This window comes from Cherax quadricarinatus, chromosome 61 (genome assembly GCF_038502225.1).
Source record: "Cherax quadricarinatus isolate ZL_2023a chromosome 61, ASM3850222v1, whole genome shotgun sequence".
Taxonomy (NCBI): domain Eukaryota; kingdom Metazoa; phylum Arthropoda; class Malacostraca; order Decapoda; family Parastacidae; genus Cherax; species Cherax quadricarinatus.
The window spans coordinates 508,338-530,057 of NC_091352.1; the positions used below are offsets into that span (position 1 = coordinate 508,338).

At 42.6% G+C, this 21,720-nt stretch overlaps 1 protein-coding gene across 3 annotated transcripts in view; it reads left to right on the forward strand.

The window, feature by feature from the left end:
• The window catches only part of LOC128699479 (uncharacterized protein CG3556), a 127,557-nt gene extending 105,979 nt beyond the window's left edge, over nt 1-21,578 (forward strand). For all 3 annotated transcript variants that reach the window (XM_070098082.1, XM_070098083.1, XM_070098084.1), the window contains exons 5-11: nt 3,349-3,495; nt 4,590-4,750; nt 7,083-7,293; nt 12,214-12,296; nt 13,998-14,128; nt 15,664-15,818; nt 16,605-21,578. In XM_070098082.1, coding sequence (XP_069954183.1) covers nt 3,349-3,495; nt 4,590-4,750; nt 7,083-7,293; nt 12,214-12,296; nt 13,998-14,128; nt 15,664-15,818; nt 16,605-16,666 — 950 coding nt within the window. In that variant the 3' untranslated portion in view covers nt 16,667-21,578. The remainder of the gene's footprint in view (nt 1-3,348; nt 3,496-4,589; nt 4,751-7,082; nt 7,294-12,213; nt 12,297-13,997; nt 14,129-15,663; nt 15,819-16,604) is intronic.
• The last annotated feature ends 142 nt before the right edge of the window (nt 21,579-21,720 follow it).

Below are 21,720 nucleotides of genomic sequence, written 5' to 3' on the forward strand. Positions count from 1 at the left end.
AACCCACACCACCAGATACGACCTCAACCCACACCACCAGACACGACTCCAACCCACACCACCAGATACTGCCTCAACCCACACCACCAGACACTGCCTCAACACACACCACCTGAGACTGCCTCAACCCACACCACCAGACACTGCCTCAACCCACACAACCAGACACGCCCTCAACCCACCCACCAGACACTGCCTCAAGCCACACCACCAGAAACGACCTCAACCCACACAACCAGACACTGCCTCAACCCACACCACCAGACACTGCCTCAACCCACACCACCAGACACTGCCTCAACCCACACCACCAGACACTGCCTCAACCCACACAACCAGACACTGCGTCAACCCACACCACCAGACACTGCCTCAACTCCACACCACCAGACACTGCGTCAACCCACACCACCAGACACTGCCTCAACCCACACCACCAGACACTGCCTCAACCCACACCACCAGACACTGCCTCAACCCACACCACCAGACACTGCCTCAACCCACAATACCAGACACTGCCTCAACCCACACCACCAGACACTGCCTCAACCCACAATACCAGACACTGCCTCAACCCACACCACCAGACACTGCCTCAACCCACAATACCAGACACTGCCTCAACCCACAATACCAGACACTGCCTCAACCCACACCACCAGACACTGCCTCAACCCACAATACCAGACACTGCCTCAACCCACACCGCCAGACACTGCGTCAACCCACACCACCAGACACTGCCTCAACCCACACCACCAGACACTGCCTCAACCCACACCACCAGACACTGCCTCAACCCACAATACCAGACACTGCCTCAACCCACACCACCAGACACTGCCTCAACCCACACCACCAGACGTGTGTACAATAGAGCACCCAACCACCCAACATGTGCCACAGTAATAATAATAATAGAAGGAGAGAGAGAGAGAGAGAGAGAGAGAGAGAGAGAGAGAGAGAGAGAGAGAGAGAGAGAGAGAGAGAGAGAGAGAGAGAGAGAGAAGATAACAGTATGAAATTATATTTAAAAAGAATACTAAAGAAGAGAGATGCTAGTAAAAAAATGGAAAGTTTTGAGATTACGAAAAAAAAGAAACGTGAAGATGCAACAGTGAAAATTATAGCAATGTATTAAATGTAGGAGGAAGAGAAGGTTGAATAGTGAGTGAGAAGGAGGAAGAGAAGGTTGAATAGTGAGTGAGAAGGAGGAAGAGAAGGTTGAATAGTGAGTGATAAGGAGGAAGAGAAGGTTGAATAGTGAGTGAGAAGGAGGAAGAGAAGGTTGAATAGTGAGTGAGAAGGAGGAAGAGAAGGTTGAATAGTGAGTGATAAGGAGGAAGAGAAGGTTGAATAGTGAGTGAGAAGGAGGAAGAGAAGGTTGAATAGTGAGTGAGAAGGAGGAAGAGAAGGTTGAATAGTGAGTGAGAAGGAGGAAGAGAAGGTTGAATAGTGAGTGATAAGGAGGAAGAGAAGGTTGAATAGTGAGTGAGAAGGAGGAAGAGAAGGTTGAATAGTGAGTGAGAAGGAGGAAGAGAAGGTTGAATAGTGAGTGAGAGAGAGACTGACTGACTTGTCTCAGTCACAGACTGACTGACTGACAGACTGACTGACTAATAAACTAACTGACAGACTGACTGACAGACTAACTGACTGACAGACTAACTGACAGACTGACTGACTGACAGACCGACCGACTGACTGACAAAGACTAGACTGAGATCAAATACAAGGATTCACTGAAGCTGCAGATCACTTCGCTGTCTTCGCTTCAAGGAAATATTTCCGGCTTCACTTGAGAAATATTTCCAGCACCGATAAGTAATTATTTCCAGCTCCAGGGAAGAAATATTTCCAGCACCGATAAGTAATTATTTCCAGCTCCAGGGAAGAAATATTTCCAGCACCGATAAGTAATTATTTCCAGCTCCAGGGAATAAATATTTCCAGCACCGATAAGTAATTATTTCCAGCTCCAGGGAAGAAATATTTCCAGCACCGATAAGTAATTATTTCCAGCTCCAGGGAAGAAATATTTCCAGCTCCAGGGAAGAAATATTTCCAGCTCCAGGGAAGAAATATTTCCAGCACCGATAAGTAATTATTTCCAGCTCCAGGGAAGAAATATTTCCAGCTCCAGGGAAGAAATATTTCCAGCTCCAGGGAAGAAATATTTCCAGCTCCAGGGAAGAAATATTTCCAGCTCCAGGGAAGAAATATTTCCAGCTCCAGGGAAGAAATATTTCCAGCTCCAGGGAAGAAATATTTCCAGCTCCAGGGAAGAAATATTTCCAGCTCCAGGGAAGAAATATTTCCAGCTCCAGGGAAGAAATATTTCCAGCTCCAGGGAAGAAATATTTCCAGCACCGATAAGTAATTATTTCCAGCTCCAGTGAAGAAATATTTCCAGCACCGATAAGTAATTATTTCCAGCTCCAGGGAAGAAATATTTCCAGCTCCAGGGAAGAAATATTTCCAGCATGTATGTTGTCCACTGTGTTTGTTGAGATTTATCAAAATCGTAATATGTTTGTGTACTCGCCTAATTGTGGTTGCAGGGGTCGATTCATAGCTCCTGGGCCCGCCTCTTCCCTGGACGCTACCAGGTTCACTCTCTCCCTACTCCATGAGCTTTATTTTACCTCATCTTAAAGCTGTGTATGGATCCTGCCTCCACAACATCACTTTCTAGACTATTCCACTTCCTGACAATTCCTAACATCCCTCTGACTCATCTGAGTCATCTGTGTGTGTACTCATCTAGTTGTGGTTTCAGGGGTCGATTCATAGCTCCTGGCCCCGCCTCTTCATTAATTGTTACTAGGTCACTCTTCCTGCTCCATGAGCTTTATCGTACCTCTTCTTAAAGCTGTGTATGGATCCTGCCTCCACCACATCACTTCCCAGACTTTTCCACTTTCTGACAACTCCGTGACTGAAGAAATACTTCCTAACATCCCAGTGATTCATCTGAGACTTAATCTTCCAACTGTGTCCCCTTGTTGCTGTGTCCCATTGCTGGAACATCCTGTCTCTGTCCACCTTGTCAGTTCCTCTCAGTATTTTATATGTCGTATCATATCCCCCCCCTAACTCTCCTGTTCTCTAGTTTCGTCAGCGCGATTTCCCTTAACCTCTCCTCGTAGGACATGCCCCTTAGCTCTGGGACAAGTCTTGTTGCAAACCTTTGCACTTACTCTAATTTCTTTACATGCTTAGCTTGGCTTGGGAGGACCCGGTGTGTGTGTGTGTGTGTGTGTGTATGTGTGTGTGTGTGTGTGTGTGTGTGTGTGTGTGTGTGCATCATTGCACAGTTTTGCTAAGTTATGTACTCTCCAACAGCCATGTTGGGCCACCAGGAGGGGGAGGTGGACTTCGAGGTGGCCTTCGCTCAACTGGCCACCTGCACGGCTGGCCACCATGTCCGCAAGTCCAGAGTGAGACGCCTGGTGGACATGACCACAGATCAGAGCAAGATTCACTCTATAGGTGAGTTAGTGGAGGGAGAAAGAAGGAGGGAGCGAGGGAAGGTCGGAGGGAGGGAGCGAGGGAAGGTCGGAGGGAGGGAGTGATGGAGGGTAAAATGAGTGCGTGAGAGTTTATATTTTTGTGTTCGTGGGTACAGTTTACTAGAGAGATAACAAAACTCATATGTATCTGGAAATCATGAAGATGTAATACCGGCAGATAAGGATCTTTGAGTTATTACCATCAGTGACACCATAAGTGACACCATCAGTGACACCAGCTCCAGTAGAGTTGACTCAGTGTTCACACCACAATGATCTTTTCAGACCTCACCTTTAGTAAACGTTTCAGTTTTCGTCCCTAAATTGCATAAAAACGAAGGTAAACTGGAGACAGTGCTGAAAAGTGCAGCAAAACTCCTTCTTTTAATAAAAATATGCAAAGTTAATCAGATGTTTAAAGAACTTATGTCTCTTAGGAAATAGGGACTATCATAAGTTCTCGTTAACATATTTAAAGTAAGAAACACATTTTACACACTCAGACTTCATGAGATGTTTGAAGTAAAACGAGACTCGATGACACGAAACAGCAGCATGAAACTCCGAGGCAGGAGAAGCAATACAAATGAAGATAAAATATTTCTGCTAAATTATGGAACACTGGAATAGATTGTTCTTTAATTTTGTAAACACAGATAAAATATAGTCTTTTAAGAAGCAGATGAGAAAACACTTTTAATTATTAGATTAAATAGAATACAGCAGATGGAATTTGTCTACCGACAAGGCTGGCTAGGGAGACTGTTGGTACACTGAATACCACACACACTTTTTGACAGTAGTTTTGTGACTGAGATTACTTCTCAGTGGAACTACCCAAACCGGTTAGTGAGGCGAGTAGTGGTGTGTGTGTGTGTGTGTATACTCACCTAATTGTACCCACCTAATAGTGGTTGCAGCTCCTGGCCCCACCTCTTCACTGGTCGCTACTAGGTTCACTCTCTCCCTGCTACTAGGTTTACTCTCTCCTTGCTAGTGTGTGTGTGTGTGAGCGCATACTTTTAAAACTGTGTATATACTGTATGTGAATATATCTTTGAAGTATGTTCCCAGACACACTGTCGGTGGTGATCTTGGCGTTGCACTGCGCCCAGCACCAGCGTCACCGTGATCTACTTCTCGTCATTCAACAAGCTTTACACAACCTCTTGAAGCACCAGGCTCCTGACGGCTCCTTCAACGCCAATCTCCACTCCACCGCACTCGCACTCCAGGTTAGTTCCTCCACCGCACTCGCACTCCAGGTTAGTTCCTCCACCACACTCCCAGTCAGGTTAGTTCCTCCACCACACTCCCACTCCAGGTTAGTTCCTCCACCACACTCCCACTCCAGGTTAGTTCCTCCACCACACTCCCACTCCAGGTTAGTTCCTCCACCACACTCCCACTCCAGGTTAGTTCCTCCACCACACTCCCACTCCAGGTTAGTTCCTCCACCACGCTCCCACTCCAGGTTACGTCGTAGGTTACAGATAGATCAAAGATTACAGAGAGAGAGAGAGAGAGAGAGAGAGAGAGAGAGAGAGAGAGAGAGCTGCGTCACGCACCAGTGCCAGTAAAGTATACAAAAATGGTGCCAAAGTTTAATTAACTGACTTTTTTGTAGTTCATCGAAGGCGTGTGTGTGTGTGTGTGTGTACTCACCTATTTGTACTCACTCGCCTATTTGTGGTTGCAGGGGTCGAGTCTTAGCTCCTGGCCCCGCCTCTTCACCGGTTGCTACTGGGCCCTCTCTCTCCCCGCTCCATGAGCTTTATCAAACCTCGTCTTAAAACTGTGTATGGTTCCTGCCTCCACTACGTTATTTTCTAGGCTATTCCACTGCCTTACAACTCTATGACTGAAGAAATACTTCCTAATATCTCTCTGACTCATTTGTGTCTTCAACTTCCAATTGTGGCCTCTTGTTTCTGTGTCCCCTCCCTGGAACATCCTGTCTTTGTCCACCTTGTCTATTCCACGCAGTATTTTATATGTCGTTATCATGTCTCCCCTGACCCTCCTGTCCTCCAGTGTCGTCAGGCCGATTTCCCTTAATCTTTCTTCATAGGACATTCCCCTTAGCTCTGGAACTAACCTTGTCACAAACCTTTGTACTTTCTCTAGTTTCTTGACGTGCTTTATCAAGTGCGGGTTCTAAACAGGTGCTGCATACTCCAGTATGGGCCTGACATACACGGTGTACAGTGTCTTGAACGATTCCTTACTAAGGTATCGGAATGCTGTTCTCAGGTTTGCCAGGCGCCCATATGCTGCAGCAGTTATCTGATTGATGTGTGCTTCCGGAGACATGCTCGGTGTTATACTCACCCCAAGATCTTTCTCCTTGAGTGAGGTTTGCAGTCTTTGGCCACCTAGCCTATACTCTGTCTGTGGTCTTCTGTGCCCTTCCCCTATCTTCATGACTTTGCATTTGGCAGGATTAAATTCGAGAAGCCATTTGCTGGACCAGGTGTCCAGTCTGTCCAGGTCTCTTTGAAGTCCTGCCTGGTCCTCATCTGATTTAATTCTCCTCATTAACTTCACATCATCTGCAAACAGGGACACTTCGTGTGTGTGTGTGTGTGTGTGTGTGTGTGTGTGTGTGTGTGTGTGTGTGTGTGTGTGTGTGTGTGTGTGTGTGTGTGTGTGTGTGTGTGTGCCTAGCTTTACCTGCAAGGGTCGAACCCAGGATCTTGGGACACGCCCACCAACCATTAATCGTTAGATACGATACATCCACTGTCTCCTGGAGTTGCGTCGTATGTACATCTGTCTTCATGTAGTGAGATATCTTCCAGCAACTAGACTGGTGCTGGTGCAGTGTTGCAAGTTTCCCTTCAATCTCCTCATGTTTCCACTCATCTGCTGTTACTGTTTTTCTCTTGAACTTGGCATCTGTACACCTCCACACTTTCAGCAGTAGTATTGGATTCCTTAAGCACCTGCAATGCTACTTTAATATCAACAACAGTTGTACCTGTATGCAAGAATGAATAGAAATCTTATAATACAGACTAATTCTTCGCTATCATAATAGTTCAAACGAATTACCTGTTTTATTCTCTCGTTTACTGAGCAAGCCAATTAGTGCAGACAATGTGTTGGTAATGTCGTCGGCCAATCATCGCCGACGTTCAGTGTGACGTCACTGATAAACCATGTTGACTTTATTAATATGATGAGAGGGCCTCTCTCTCTCTCTCTCTCTCTCTCTCTCTCTCTCTCTCTCTCTCTCTCTCTCTCTCTCTCTCTCTCTCTCTCTCTCTCTCTCTCTCTCTCTCTCTCTCTCTCTCTCTCTCTCTCTCTCTCTCTCTCTCTCTCTCTCTCTCTCTCTCTCTCTCTCTATCTCTCTCTCTCTCTCTCAATATGTTATTTTTCAATCCTCTCCTTTTCTCTGTTCCTCTCCCCATCGCCACTTTTGTCTCCTTTACTCTCTCTTTCCTTCCCTCTCTACTTCCTTACCTCCCTTCTTTCCGTTCCCTCCCTCTGGGTTTCCTGTCTCCCTCCTTCTTCCCTCCGTCCCTCCCTCCTTCCCTCCCTCACGTCTCCATCACACTTCCTCAGGCAATGATGTCCAGTCAGTTGGCTGGATCATGGAACGCGACGCGGGCACAAGAGTACGTCTTGTCTCATCAGCGTCCTGACGGCTCCTTCGGCGGCCTCTTTGACACCAACGCCGTCCTGCCGCTGCTGGGAGGACGCACCCTGCTGGACGTGGCACTCAGGAAGTGCCCGAGGGTCGCTCATGATACCATCGATGACCAGGATGCTCCAGGTAAGTTACTCCAGAAACTGACGTTTTCTATCCCTTGTTATTTATTTTCTCTCTTAAACTTTTTGGGTAACTATTGTATTTGTTTGTCAACAAAGATTTTGTGAGACTAGTTAGCAAGTAAGTTTATCTAGGTACAGGTACACATAAGTACAATTATCATACATAGTAACGTATTTTGTAAATTACCTTGGATAATCCAAAAAAGTCAGATAAATTGACTTATTTCCATTACGTTCATTTTATTTTTCCATTGGGGTTGGTCTTTGGGGGTCTTTGTATTTCCATTTGGGTTCTTGTGATCGACACCATGCCCAGCTCTTCTAGGGCAGGGTAGGTGCCTGAGCCAGAGCTTGCAGCTCACAAGACTGTCGTTCCCATTAGCCCCCTTAGGGCGGGGATGGCAGACCAGAGAGGCCTAGCTTCTCCCTACGAGCCCCGTGAGGGCGGGGAATGTGGCTAGACCTGGGGACACTTGGTCCCAACGATGAGAGGGTACTTGTACCTCCTCCCATGGGAGACTTAGGTCTCAGACACTCCCTCGACAGGGAGCCAAGGCCGGGCCACCACTTGGAAAAGGCCCGGGCCGGGAGAATACCGGTGAATCGACGAGAGAGAGGAGTTCTTGTATTTCCATTGTCCTGTCTGGAGAAGAATCCCTCTCAAAGTCAGTTACATGTTTTAAAGACTCAAGTGTATTAGTAGCCATGTTATTTGACAGTTGTCTTCATAAACAGATATTATAAATCCACAACAACCCCATGTAAACCACACAATAACCAAATTCTGTAAACTCAGCATTGTAATCCTTATAGAGAATAAACTTTGAATTTGAATTTTGAATTTGAATCAGTGTAGGTAACTTTGCATATTTTTTTTATCCTTCCTATATTGTTATAACGTGATTTAATAATGTCCTATAACAGAAATGTTCTATAATGTTCTTTAATGTGTCCTCTCCAAATTCTCGTTTCATAGTTGCTCCAGACACGTTATAATGACTTTTATTCTGTATATTACAATTTTACCAGATTGAATACAAATTTGTTTATCATTTTCAATATAATCAAAATATACATTATTGTATCAAGTGTTTTTTTTTTAATACGTTGCATAAACAAACTTTAATCGATATATTATGTATTAAAATCTTCATGACTGGCGGTGAGCAGGTAACATACAGCATTACTGACTCGTGTAGTACAGAGGTTTTAATCACAATTAACCAACTAACCCATAAAATCGTTAGAAATTCATTAAATGGTTGATTCAGTTCGCAAAGTCAAAAGAAAAAATTTACATGAGACTTATTTCCACTTTTAACCTTAAAGGTTTGTCTGCTAATTAGGTAATTTTTTTGCCGGCACTTAAGTAAATATTATACTATAATAACGTGTGGACCAATCAGTGTTATAACATGTGGACCAGTCAGTGTTATAACATGTGGACCAGTCAGTGTTATAACATGTGGACCAGTCAGTATTATAACATGTGGACCAGTCAGTGTTATAACATATGGACCAGTCAGTATTATAACATGTGGACCAGTCAGTGTTATAACATGTGGACCAGTCAGTATTATAACATGTGGACCAGTCAGTGTTATAACATGTGGACCAGTCAGTATTATAACATGTGGACCAGTCAGTGTTATAACATGTGGACCAGTCAGTATTATAACATGTGGACCAGTCAGTATTATAACATGTGGACCAGTCAGTGTTATAACATGTGGACCAGTCAGTGTTATAACATGTGGACCAGTCAGTATTATAACATGTGGACCAGTCAGTGTTATAACATGTGGTCATGTGGACCAGTCAGTATTATGACATGTGGACCAGTCAGTATTATAACATGTGGACCAGTCAGTATTATAACATGTGGACCAGTCAGTATTATAACATGTGGACCAGTCAGTGTTATAACATGTGGACCAGTCAGTATTATAAAATGTGGACCAGTCAGTATTATAACATGTGGACCAGTCAGTATTATAACATGTGGACCAGTCAGTATTATAACCTGTGGACCAGTCAGTATTATAACATGTGGACCAGTCAGTATTATAACATGTGGACCATCAGTATAATAACGTGTGGACCAGTCAGTGTTATAACATGTGGGTCAGTCAGTGTTATAACATGTGGACCAGTCAGTATTATAACATGTGGACCAGTCAGTATAATAAAGTGTGGACCAGTCAGTGTTACAACATGTGGACCAGTCAGTATAATAACATGTGGACCAGTCAGTATTATAACATGTGGACCAGTCAGTATTATAACATGTGGACCAGTCAGTATAATAACGTGTGAACCAGTCAGTGTTATAACATGTGGACCAGTCAGTATAATAACGTGTGGACCAGTCAGTGTTATAACATGTGGACCAGTCAGTATTATAACATGTGGACCAGTCAGTATAATAACGTGTGGACCAGTCAGTATAATAACGTGTGGACCCGTCAGTATTATAACATGTGGACCAGTCAGTATAATAACGTGTGGACCAGTCAGTATTATAACATGTGGACCAGTCAGTATAAAAACATGTGGACCAGTCAGTATTATAACATGTGGACCATTCAGTATTATAACTTGGACCAGTCAGTATAATAACATGTGGACCAGTCAGCATTATAACATATGGACCAGTCAGTATAATAACATGTGGACCAGTCAGTATTATAATATGTGGACCAGTCAGTATTATAACATGTGGACCAGTCAGTATTATAACATGTGGACCAGTCAGTATAATAACGTGTGGACCAGTCAGTATTATAACATGTGGACCAGTCAGTATTATAACATGTGGACCAGTCAGTATAATAACATGTGGACCAGTCAGTACAATAACATGTGGACCAGTCAGTATTATAACATGTGGACCACTCAGTATAATAACATGTGGACCAGTCAGTATTATAACATGTGGACCAGTCAGTATTATAACAAGTGGACCAGTCAGTATTATAACATGTGGACCAGTCAGTATAATAACATGTGGACCAGTCAGTATTATAACATGTGGACCAGTCAGTATAATAACGTGTGGACCAGTCAGTATTATAATATGTGGACCAGTCAGTATTATAACATGTGGACCAGTCAGTATTATAACATGTGGACCAGTCAGTATAATAACGTGTGGACCAGTCAGTATTATAACATGTGGACCAGTCAGTATAATAACGTGTGGACCAGTCAGTATTATAACATGTGGACCAGTCAGTATAATAACGTGTGGTCCAGCCAGTATAATAATATGTGGACCAGTCAGTATAACGTGTGGACCAGCCACTATAATAACGTGTGGTCCAGCCACTATATTAACGTGTGGTCCAGCCACTACATTAACGTGTGGACCAGCCACTATAATAACATGTGGACCACCCACTATAATAACGTGTGGACCAGCCACTATAATAACGTGTGGACCAGCCATTATAATAACGTGTGGACCAGCTATTATAATAACGTGTGGACCAGCCAGTATAATAACGTGTGAACCAGCCAGTATAATAACATGTGGACCAGCCACTATAATAACATGTGGACCAGCCATTATAATAACATGTGGACCAGCCAGTATAATAACATGTGGACCAGCCAGTATAATAACGTGTGGACCAGCCACTATAATAACGTGTGGCCTAGCCACTATAATAGCATGTATACCAGGCAGTGTAATAACATGTGGACCAGCCAGTATAATAACATGTGGACCAGCCATTATAATAACGTGTGAACCAGCCAGTATAATAACATGTGGACCAGCCAGTATAATAACATGTGAACCAGCCAGTATAATAACATGTGGACCAGCCATTATAATAACGTGTGAACCAGCCAGTATAATAACATGTGGACCAGCCAGTATAATAACATGTGGACCAGCCATTATAATAACATGTGAACCAGCCAGTATAATAACATGTGGACCAGCCATTATAATAGCATGTATACCAGCCAGTATAATAACATGTGGACCAGCCACTATAATAGCATGTATACCAGCCAGTATAATAACATGTGGACCAGCCACTATAATAACATGTGAACCAGCCAGTATAATAACATGTGGACCAGCCACTATAATAACATGTGGACCAGCCACTATAATAGCATGTATACCAGCCAGTATAATAACATGTGGACAAGCCATTATAATAACATGTGAACCAGCCACTATAATAACATGTGGACAAGCCATTATAATAACATGTGAACCAGCCACTATAATAACATGTGGACCAGCCACTATAATAACATGTGGACCAGCCACTATAATAGCATGTATACCAGCCAGTATAATAACATGTGAACCAGCCAGTATAATAACATGTGGACCAGCCACTATAATAACATGTGGACCAGCCACTATAATAACATGTGGACCAGCCACTATAATAACATGTGGACCAGCCAGTGTAATAACATGTGGACCAGCCACTATAATAACATGTGGACCAGCCACTATAATAACATGTGAACCAGCCAGTATAATAACATGTGGACCAGCCACTATAATAACATGTGGACCAGCCACTATAATAGCATGTATACCAGCCAGTGTAATAACATGTGGACCAGCCACTATAATAACATGTGGACCAGCCACTATAATAACATGTGAACCAGCCAGTATAGTAACATGTGGACCAGCCACTATAATAACATGTGGACCAGCCACTATAATAGCATGTGGACCAGCCAGTGTAATAACATGTGGACTAGCCAGTATAATTACGTGAGGGTTCACTATAATTACGTGAGGGTTCACTATAATTACGTGAGGGTTCACTATACTCCTGCAACATATCCTCTACGTAAACAATAGTTGGCCATATTATTTGTTTGCTATTTTCAATGCCTTTGACCTTTGAGACAAAATCTAAAAACATTTTCTCACTACCAGTGGACGAGTTTGACCTGCCTGACCACCCTGCCCCAGTGCCCACTGACCTGCCTCAGCGACCTGACATCTCCAACACCACAATGGTGAGATAGTAATGGCTGCTGCTGTTGCTGCTACTTGCTTCTGGTAGTAGTAGTAGTAGTAGTAGTAGTAGTAGTAGTAGTAGTAGTAGTAGTAGTAGTAGTAGTAGTAGTAGTAGTAGTAGTAGTAGTAGTAGTAGTAGCATGGGTGGTGGTCTGTTCTTCACCAGACATGACACGTGTCTCCTGACATGAGTCTCAGTAAGATAATGACATGTAATTTATGATTATTTATCCCTACTTGGTTTTACACCCCATCTAAATACCACATAATTATTATCTAGTGGTGACTTCAGATGTCTCCACCACAGCTAACTTGTGGTGACCTCAGATGTCTCCACCACAGCTAACTTGTGGTGACCTCAGTGGTGAGTGACCTCAGATGTCTCCACCACAGCTAACTTGTGGTGACCTCAGATGTCTCCACCACAGCTAACTTGTGGTGACCTCAGATGTCTCTCTTGTGGTGGCTGTCTCTCCCAGATGTCTCCACCACAGCTAACTTGTGGTGGCCTCAGATGTCTCCACCACAGCTAACTTGTGGTGACCTCAGATGTCTCCACCACAGCTAACTTGTGGTGACCTCAGATGTCTCCACCACAGCTAACTTGTGGTGACCTCAGATGTCTCCACCACAGCTAACTTGTGGTGACCTCAGATGTCTCCACCACAGCTAACTTGTGGTGACCTCAGATGTCTCCACCACAGCTAACTTGTGGTGACCTCAGATGTCTCCACCACAGCTAACTTGTGGTGACCTCAGATGTCTCTCCCACAGCTGGCTTGTGGTGACCTCAGATGTCTCCACCACAGCTAACTTGTGGTGACCTCAGATGTCTCCACCACAGCTAGCTTGTGGTGACCTCAGATGTCTCCACCACAGCTAGCTTGTGGTGACCTCAGATGTCTCCACCACAGCTAGCTTGTGGTGACCTCAGATGTCTCCACCACAGCTAGCTTGTTGGTGACCTCAGATGTCTCCACCACAGCTAGCTTGTGGTGACCTCAGATGTCTCCACCACAGCTAGCTTGTGGTGACCTCAGATGTCTCCACCACAGCTAGCTTGTGGTGACCTCAGATGTCTCCACCACAGCTAGCTTGTGGTGACCTCAGATGTCTCCACCACAGCTAACTTGTGGTGACCTCAGATGTCTCCACCACAGCTAGCTTGTGGTGACCTCAGATGTCTCCACCACAGCTAACTTGTGGTGACCTCAGATGTCTCCACCACAGCTAACTTGTGGTGACCTCAGATGTCTCCACCACAGCTAGCTTGTGGTGACCTCAGATGTCTCCACCACAGCTAACTTGTGGTGACCTCAGATGTCTCCACCACAGCTAACTTGTGGTGACCTCAGATGTCTCTCCCACAGCTAGCTTGTGGTGACCTCAGATGTCTCCACCACAGCTAACTTGTGGTGGCCTCAGATGTCTCCACCACAGCAAGCTTGTGGTGGCCTCAGATGTCTCCACCACAGCTAGCTTGTGAGAATATTATTATGTACCGTACAAAAAACTGTAAGATTATGAGTTGTTGATATTAGTTTGATATATGGGGAATATAATCTTAAATATTTATTATATATGAAGATGATGCTGAAGCAAATACTTCCCTTTCTCTTTATCTCCCTCCTTATTTCCATCTCCTTCCTTCATCACCTTTCTAATCTACCATACCTTCCCTGTGTCCTTCCTGCCCTCAGGTGAAGCTCACATACATCATATGGAAGGGAAACAACGCTTCTTCCAACTACAATCTAACTTTCACTGTTCCTGTCAACACCACCTTCCTCACCGTCATGAAGATGGCAGCTGAACAAGACGACCGCTTTGTGTAAGTACCTGCTAGTGGTTGTGTAGGAATCCTCAGGTAATGTCATAAGTACCCACAGCTACTTAATGTTGTAAGTATTCGCTGTTTTTTGCACATCTTTAACCTATCGTGATTTCTAATTATTCCCAATTCTTTCACAGCTAATAAACTATTAAACGACGTTCCTAACCATCTGAAGAAGCTCACAGTGGATCTACTACAGGCAATGGATATTCTGAAGGAACTCTCACACCACACCTTTCTCTCACACCTCACCTGGGTGTAAGCAGGTGCAGTATGCTTCACCTATGTTCAGCCTTTTGTCACTCCATGCTGAGGTAGGACTGCCAGAGCTGTGCCTCTCCCTGCCTTTGCCTACTACGTTTGCTGGAGCCCAACACTACCTGAGGATTCGACTGAGTTTTCTTCCTGCATTTTTAACTGTACCAGAGTCTCTGTTAGTGGTGAATGACAACTTCATTACCATGATTTAGCCCCATCTCGAGGGTCATGCCTCTTGTCCAAGGGCTTGAAAAGCGAGGATAGATAAACTTCTTGCTGAACATTATTGAGGGCTCAGTCTTATAGTGTGCCCAGTTACCAAGCGAGCCCCTGGCACTTACCGTGGAGCTCTATGCCATTCTGCAGTTCTCATCTAGATATTTGTAAATGGCAGTTTATGGTTGTCTGTGTACTCTGACTCACATAGTAATACTCTGGTCACCCTTATGCAGTATGTGTCAGTGTATTCGGTGGTGCAAACACTTATGCAGTGACTTGCCCATCTTTATTACTGGTATAGAGGAATAATGCCTGAGTCATGTAGGGGTCCCTAGTAATGAACAGACAACGAAGCAAAGGATGCTGAGTTGAGTATACTCAGTAGTAGACTTCTGGCTTAACACTGAGTGACGTTTTGGGACACATAAAGCACAATGTTCTTGGAAAATGGCAAGCACAGTTGGTTGAACAAATGGGCAGCAAGTTTTATGGGATTGGGCTGGACATGAATGTTTAGTGCTCTATTTTCTACCGGAATCATAACCATGAGTTGATTCCCTGCAAATTAAGGATTGTGCACACTCAGTAGAGGTCGGCCACCTGCCTGACGGTGTCGTCATCTCGTAGTGTTATTAGTGAGAGACTTCTGACAGTGCGTCTTCTTTCAACTGTCTCCTCGGGTTACTAAGTTTTAGTTTGAGGAACAATTGTTGATAATTACCGAGTGTCTGTGGAGACTAATAAACTTTTAAAGTGAAACTTTATCTGTGGTTAACTTTAAAAATTCAGTGGATGCGATTTTTTTTGTTTGGTCGTTATAATGTAAATGATTATAACCGGGGGAAAGAAGGGAGGTCTTTTAAAATGAAGTTTATCTTATTACACTAGTATGGGTGAAAGATCTTTTATTTGAATAACTGACTGTGCTTCAAGTGCTCAAAGAATCTCACAACTTTGATTCCCTTAGTCTCTAAATATGTGTACCTGATTCTAGACGTGTAAATGTGTTCAAGTCACTTTGTGTGTACGTATCTGCAACCTGTATTTTCACGCAGGTTTTCTGCCTCACATTGGGGTCACGGTCTCTACATCCACACGCTGGCGGGAGCGCAAGAGCAGAAGTTAGGTTACTGGTTCTGGCTTCTCTTCCGCATGAAGGAGCCACCAGTACCAGGGACCAAACCTGATAACAAGTTCATCGTGGGCACAGGTCAGTCACACTCATACAAGACTATATATATATATATATATATATATATATATATATATATATATATATATATATATATATATATATATATATATATATATATATATATATATATATATATATATATATATATATATATATATGGTGATGGTATAGCTGCTCTCTCTCTTATGATTATATATATAGTTAAAATCGTTGTACATGAATGGTATGCAGTACCGACAAAATAAAAATTAGACACATATGCAACATCTGGGTATCTTTAATGTAGACGTTTCGCCACCCAGTGGCTTTATCAGTACAGAATCCAGGACATAATTTGAAGACAGTAGAACTAAATACAAAGGATGAAGTAATCAGTCCCTCAGTCTTGGAGTTGGTGTGAAGAACACCGTAGTCGTGAAGAATTCTTCACGACTACGGTGTTCTTCATAGTACCCTTCAAGGAAGGTGTCTGGACACTGATAAAGGGCTCTTCAACCAAGGAATTACTCTCCTCTTCCTTGAATCAAACCTAACTATGTCATTCTCCAGGCGTTGTATGACCCATATGGGTTTTGCACTTCTCATATATATAATAATAGTACGTATTATTATTAAATATTATTATTATTATTATTATTATTATTATTATTATTATTATTATTATTATTATTATTATTAATAATATCGAAGCACAGACATAATTACAGTGATATGCTGAAAGCAACTTCATCAAACAGCATAATATTAATTATAATAACTAACATAATGTCTGCCATTTTAATGATGTATCTCTCTGGTCAGGTGTGCAAGAGACTATCGTGGGTGATGGAGACTATATGCTCTTCTGGTACCATCAGATCTAAGAAACTATCGTTGGTGATGGAGACTACTCTCTTAGTACCATCACATCTAAGAGACTATCGTTGGTGATGGAGACTACTCTCCTGGTACCATCACATCTAAGAGACTATCGTGGGTGATAGAGACTACTCTCCTGGTACCATCACATCTAAGAGACTATCGTGGGTGATGGAGACTACTCTCCTGGTACCATCACATCTAAGAGACTATCGTGGGTGATGGAGACTACTCTCCTGGTACCATCACATCTAAGAGACTATCGTGGGTGATGGAAACTACTCTCCTGGTACCATCACACATAGTTACAGCCAGCCTTCACTAACACCCTCACTCTCCTCACTAAACTCAGTGGCCTCTCATCACTTTCTCTGGCCTCCAAGATTTGGCCTCATCCCTCGTGTTGTGAGGCTTCCTTTAGCTTCTTCAGTCGTCAGTTTGACACACAGCTTCGCCCGAAGTCTTTTCCAAGCTGGTCATAGATCTTCCACACTTCTCTTTGTCCCCAAGGAAACAAATAAAATCTCTAAGTACGTCAAAAAATAAATCTTCAGAACGAATAACTGATAAAAAAAAATGCCTCGCCACGATGTCTACTTAGCCTCCCAAAAAAGCATTGGGAGTCTATTTTAGTCAAAATCGCAAATATAGTTCATTTCGTAGCTTATAAAACATTTGCCCAAGTGTACGTTTAGCATCTAAGATATTTCTTTGACCTCGTAAGGCATGTGTTTGTCGTGCAAGAGAACCAGGATTACTGGTCGAGCCAGGATGACTACCTGAGCCAAGATAACTGGCTGAGCCATGATGACTAGCTAAGTCAAGATGACTTGCTGAGCCAAGATGGATGGCTCAGGATGCACATTGTCAAATGAGTGTGCGATACCGAGGTCTCCTTCATTGCATCTTATTGAACGTTGAAACGTGGCTTCCATCCTCTTCCTCCAGTAATGCCTCAAACATCATCACACCTCCTCCAACACTATCACATTTGTCCTCCAGAACGCCAACAATAACAATGACGCGTTGGCGAGTGTAAACAGTCACCTCTATATATTAGCGTCTTAGAAAAAATTTAATTTCCTGTGTGTTCATATGTGAAGACTTTTTTTATGGAATTATTCAACTCTCTCTCTCTCTCTCTCTCTCTCTCTCTCTCTCTCTCTCTCTCCACACAGTTCTACAAGGGAAACAGGTAGTGCATAAGTGGGACCATCTTAACTGTCTTCCCCTGGCCGACGCAGTGTTAAACTAACTCAACCGCAAATCACTATATATACATACATACACTGAAGCACCTTGTGAGAGGTTCATTATAGTTTCTTTGATAAGGGTGAACTTTAAAGGGGTACAAGACAGTAGGAAGCGAGAAAAACTCTCACTTTAAGACAAAAATCAAAACAAAGATTCTCTTGTAAGTCCTCTGCCTGAGCATTTGTCACAAGACATTTTCTGTTTTAGTCGAAGCCATGTTTGTACCACTAATGGTACTCAGCCTCAATGATATTTTTGTATCAGTGTCAGAGAACAATAATGATGATATAAATAATTTTTAATATATCATTACTACCGAAATTAAAGCATTGTGATGTATAGTGTATTTAATCTGTTTCTGAGAGCTTTGCACACACACACACACACACACACACACACATACACGTGACCAGCGGGGTCCCACAGGGGTCAGTCCTAGGACCAGTGCTGTTTCTGGTATTTGTAAACGACATGACGGAAGGAATAGACTCCGAGGTGTCCCTGTTTGCAGATGACGTGAAGTTGATGAGAAGAATTCACTCGATCGAAGACCAGGCAGAACTACAAAGGGATCTGGACAGGCTGCAGACCTGGTCCAGCAATTGGCTCCTGAAGTTCAACCCCACCAAGTGCAAAGTCATGAAGATTGGGGAAGGGCAAAGAAGACCGCAGACGGAATACAGTCTAGGGGGCCAGAGACTACAAACCTCACTCAAGGAAAAAGATCTTGGGGTGAGTATAACACCAGGCACATCTGAAGCGCACATCAACCAAATAACTGCTGCAGCATATGGGCGCCTGGCAAACCTCAGAACAGCATTCCGACATCTTAATAAGGAATCGTTCAGGACCCTGTACACCGTGTACGTTAGGCCCATATTGGAGTATGCGGCACCAGTTTGGAACCCACACCTAGCCAAGCACGTAAAGAAACTAGAGAAAGCGCAAAGGTTTGCAACAAGACTAGTCCCAGAGCTAAGAGGAATGTCCTACGAGGAGAGGTTAAGGGAAATCAACCTGACGACACTGGAGGACAGGAGAGATAGGGATGACATGATAACGAGATACAAAATACTGAGAGGAATTGACAAGGTGGACAAAGACAGGATGTTCCAGAGATGGGACACAGCAACAAGGGGACACAGTTCGAAGTTGAAGACACAGATGAATCACAGGGATGTTAGAAAGTATTTCTTCAGCCACAGAGTAGTCAGGAAGTGGAATAGTTTGGGAAGCGACGTAGTGAAGGCAGGATCCATACATAACTTTAAGCAGAGGTATGATAAAGCTCACGGTTCAGGGAGAGTGACCTAGTAGCGACCATTGAAGAGGCGGGGCCAGGAGTTTGGACTCGACCCCTGCAACCTCAATTAGGTGAGTACACACACACACACACACACACACACACACACACACACACACACACACACACACACACAGTATAGGAGGTGGAGGGAAGGTGTAATATAACCATCAGTCTGCTGTGTCTTAATGCCTTAAAGTTAGCCTCCTTGTCTATTTATACAAGCAAAAACATTAGTGTTAAGTTCCCTAGGCAAGCTTTGGGTGGTGTCTGCCCTTTGCTCTCTCTCTCTCTCTCTCTCTCTCTCTCTCTTTCTCTGTCTATGTATCTATCTATGTATCTGTCTATCTCGTTCAGCTTCTGGCCTCTGCTCTCCCCACATGTATAATACATTAATTATGTATATACTGTAGACTAAGAAAGTGTGGCACTCAGTGTTGTGTTAAGCTTTTGATGATGATGATGATGATGATGATAGTGATGATGACAATAATGATGATAGCGATGGTGATGATAGTGATGATGATGATAGCGATGAATGTGGCAAAGAACGATGTAGCTATGAAATTTGATTCCAAAATGGAGCATAACCAGTTGTATATAAGACGGCCCTTGTCCAGTGTGTCTAAGGGGTTATCCTCCTCTTCCTCGGATCAATTCTAATTACCTCCCAAACTCACAGGTTGTGACCCGTACGGTTCTTACGCTTCCCCACGAGTGTAAGTGTCACATTATGATGACCAGTCTCGTAGTGTCTTGGAAGGTGATAAGTAATCTCTTATATCACTAAAATAATGTTCCATACTTTATTGTGAGGAAAGTTAACATCATTGTGAGTTATAATGAGTAACAATGACAGTCTAGGATGATTTGTTGTGATGTTGAAAATGTCTTTAACATTATATGTTAATGTAAAGAAAATAATGATTTTGTAATTATGAAAGTTGATGAATTATCATCTGATGTTAATAATGTATATTGATGAATATTCGTAATGACGTTAATGATGTATATTGATGAATATTCGTAATGACGTTAATGATGTATATTGATGAATATTCGTAATGACGTTAATGATGTATATTGGTGAATATTCGTAATGACGTTAATAATGTATATTGATGAATATTCGTAATGACGTTAATGATGTATATTGATGAATATTCGTAATGACGTTAATAATGTATATTGATGAATATTCGTAATGACGTTAATAATGTATATTGATGAATATTCGTAATGACGTTAATAATGTATATTGATGAATACTCGCATGATGATACTGGAGATTTTTTAATATTGTAATAATTGTTAATATGGTGATAATATTCAGCTAAAATATGAGTTATTATGGAAGGTTACTTAGCCATGATCGTATACAATAAAGTATAGATACTCTCAGACCTCACTTCTGCTCTACTAATGCTTCTGTCTTCTTTCATTTTATTACTACCATTTGGAATTAATGTCTTTATTATAGTTTACTCCCTTGTTTAATAATTTTATTATAGTTTACTACCTTACTATCATTATGGTGGTGATATTTTATGTGACACGAGAGACGGGATAAAATATGCTGACGTTGGTGCCAGTTATGATGACTCACTCTGGATGTTTTGGTCACTGACTGACACCTTCCTGACACTGGTGTCAGTTATAAGGCTTTATGGTAGGTTTTACACCCCACGAAACAAAGACAATGTTGACTTATATCATTACACCATATATTTCATAACACCACTGTAACCAGCCCGTCAAACGGAGAGGGTTCGAACTTACCACAAGCCAGTTTTAAAACTATCCGGACAGTGCTTGCCTTGGGCTACAATCCTTCCGTCGGTATTGCTACAATTTCGCGAACCATTGTAACTATACAGCTGAGCCCATGTATGGGGCAGCATTTATGTCAGTAAAAGTGTCTTAGTCGAAGTGAAGCTATTTTTCCCTTCCTCGGATCAAAATTGATTACCACCCTTTTACAATTTACTGTGTGGCCCATTCGAGTTTAACTCTTCCTATTAATTATAATACATCATAGATATTGCTATTTTTCCTTCAGTTTTTAGCTGCGTTATTATAATAATTATGTTGCTAGAGTTAATTAAAATATTTTTTCCTTTATACATATTCTTGACTCACATTCTTGTGTTTCTTCTTCTTTCATGTTGAGGTGTTGGAAGTGTTCGTTATATTACATAAGAGCAAGAAATCAAACTTTTCTCGTGTTACACGTGAAGATGCTTCAATAGCTTACGGGTGATTTACATATTTGATTTACATCTATAAACAATTGACTCATAAAGTGAGCATCATGGAGTCAGGTGTGTGTGGGCAGGATGTAAATAAAATTAAAAGTTTCACTTAAGAGTCTTATTCTTCATCTCAGAATTTGATTACAATCCCGAATTAGCTCTTCCAGGTTCCACTGACCGTGTGTCACGTCAGAATAGTTCTGTAAGTGCTTTTGTCAGAAAATAAACACCCATATACGTTTTCTATGGT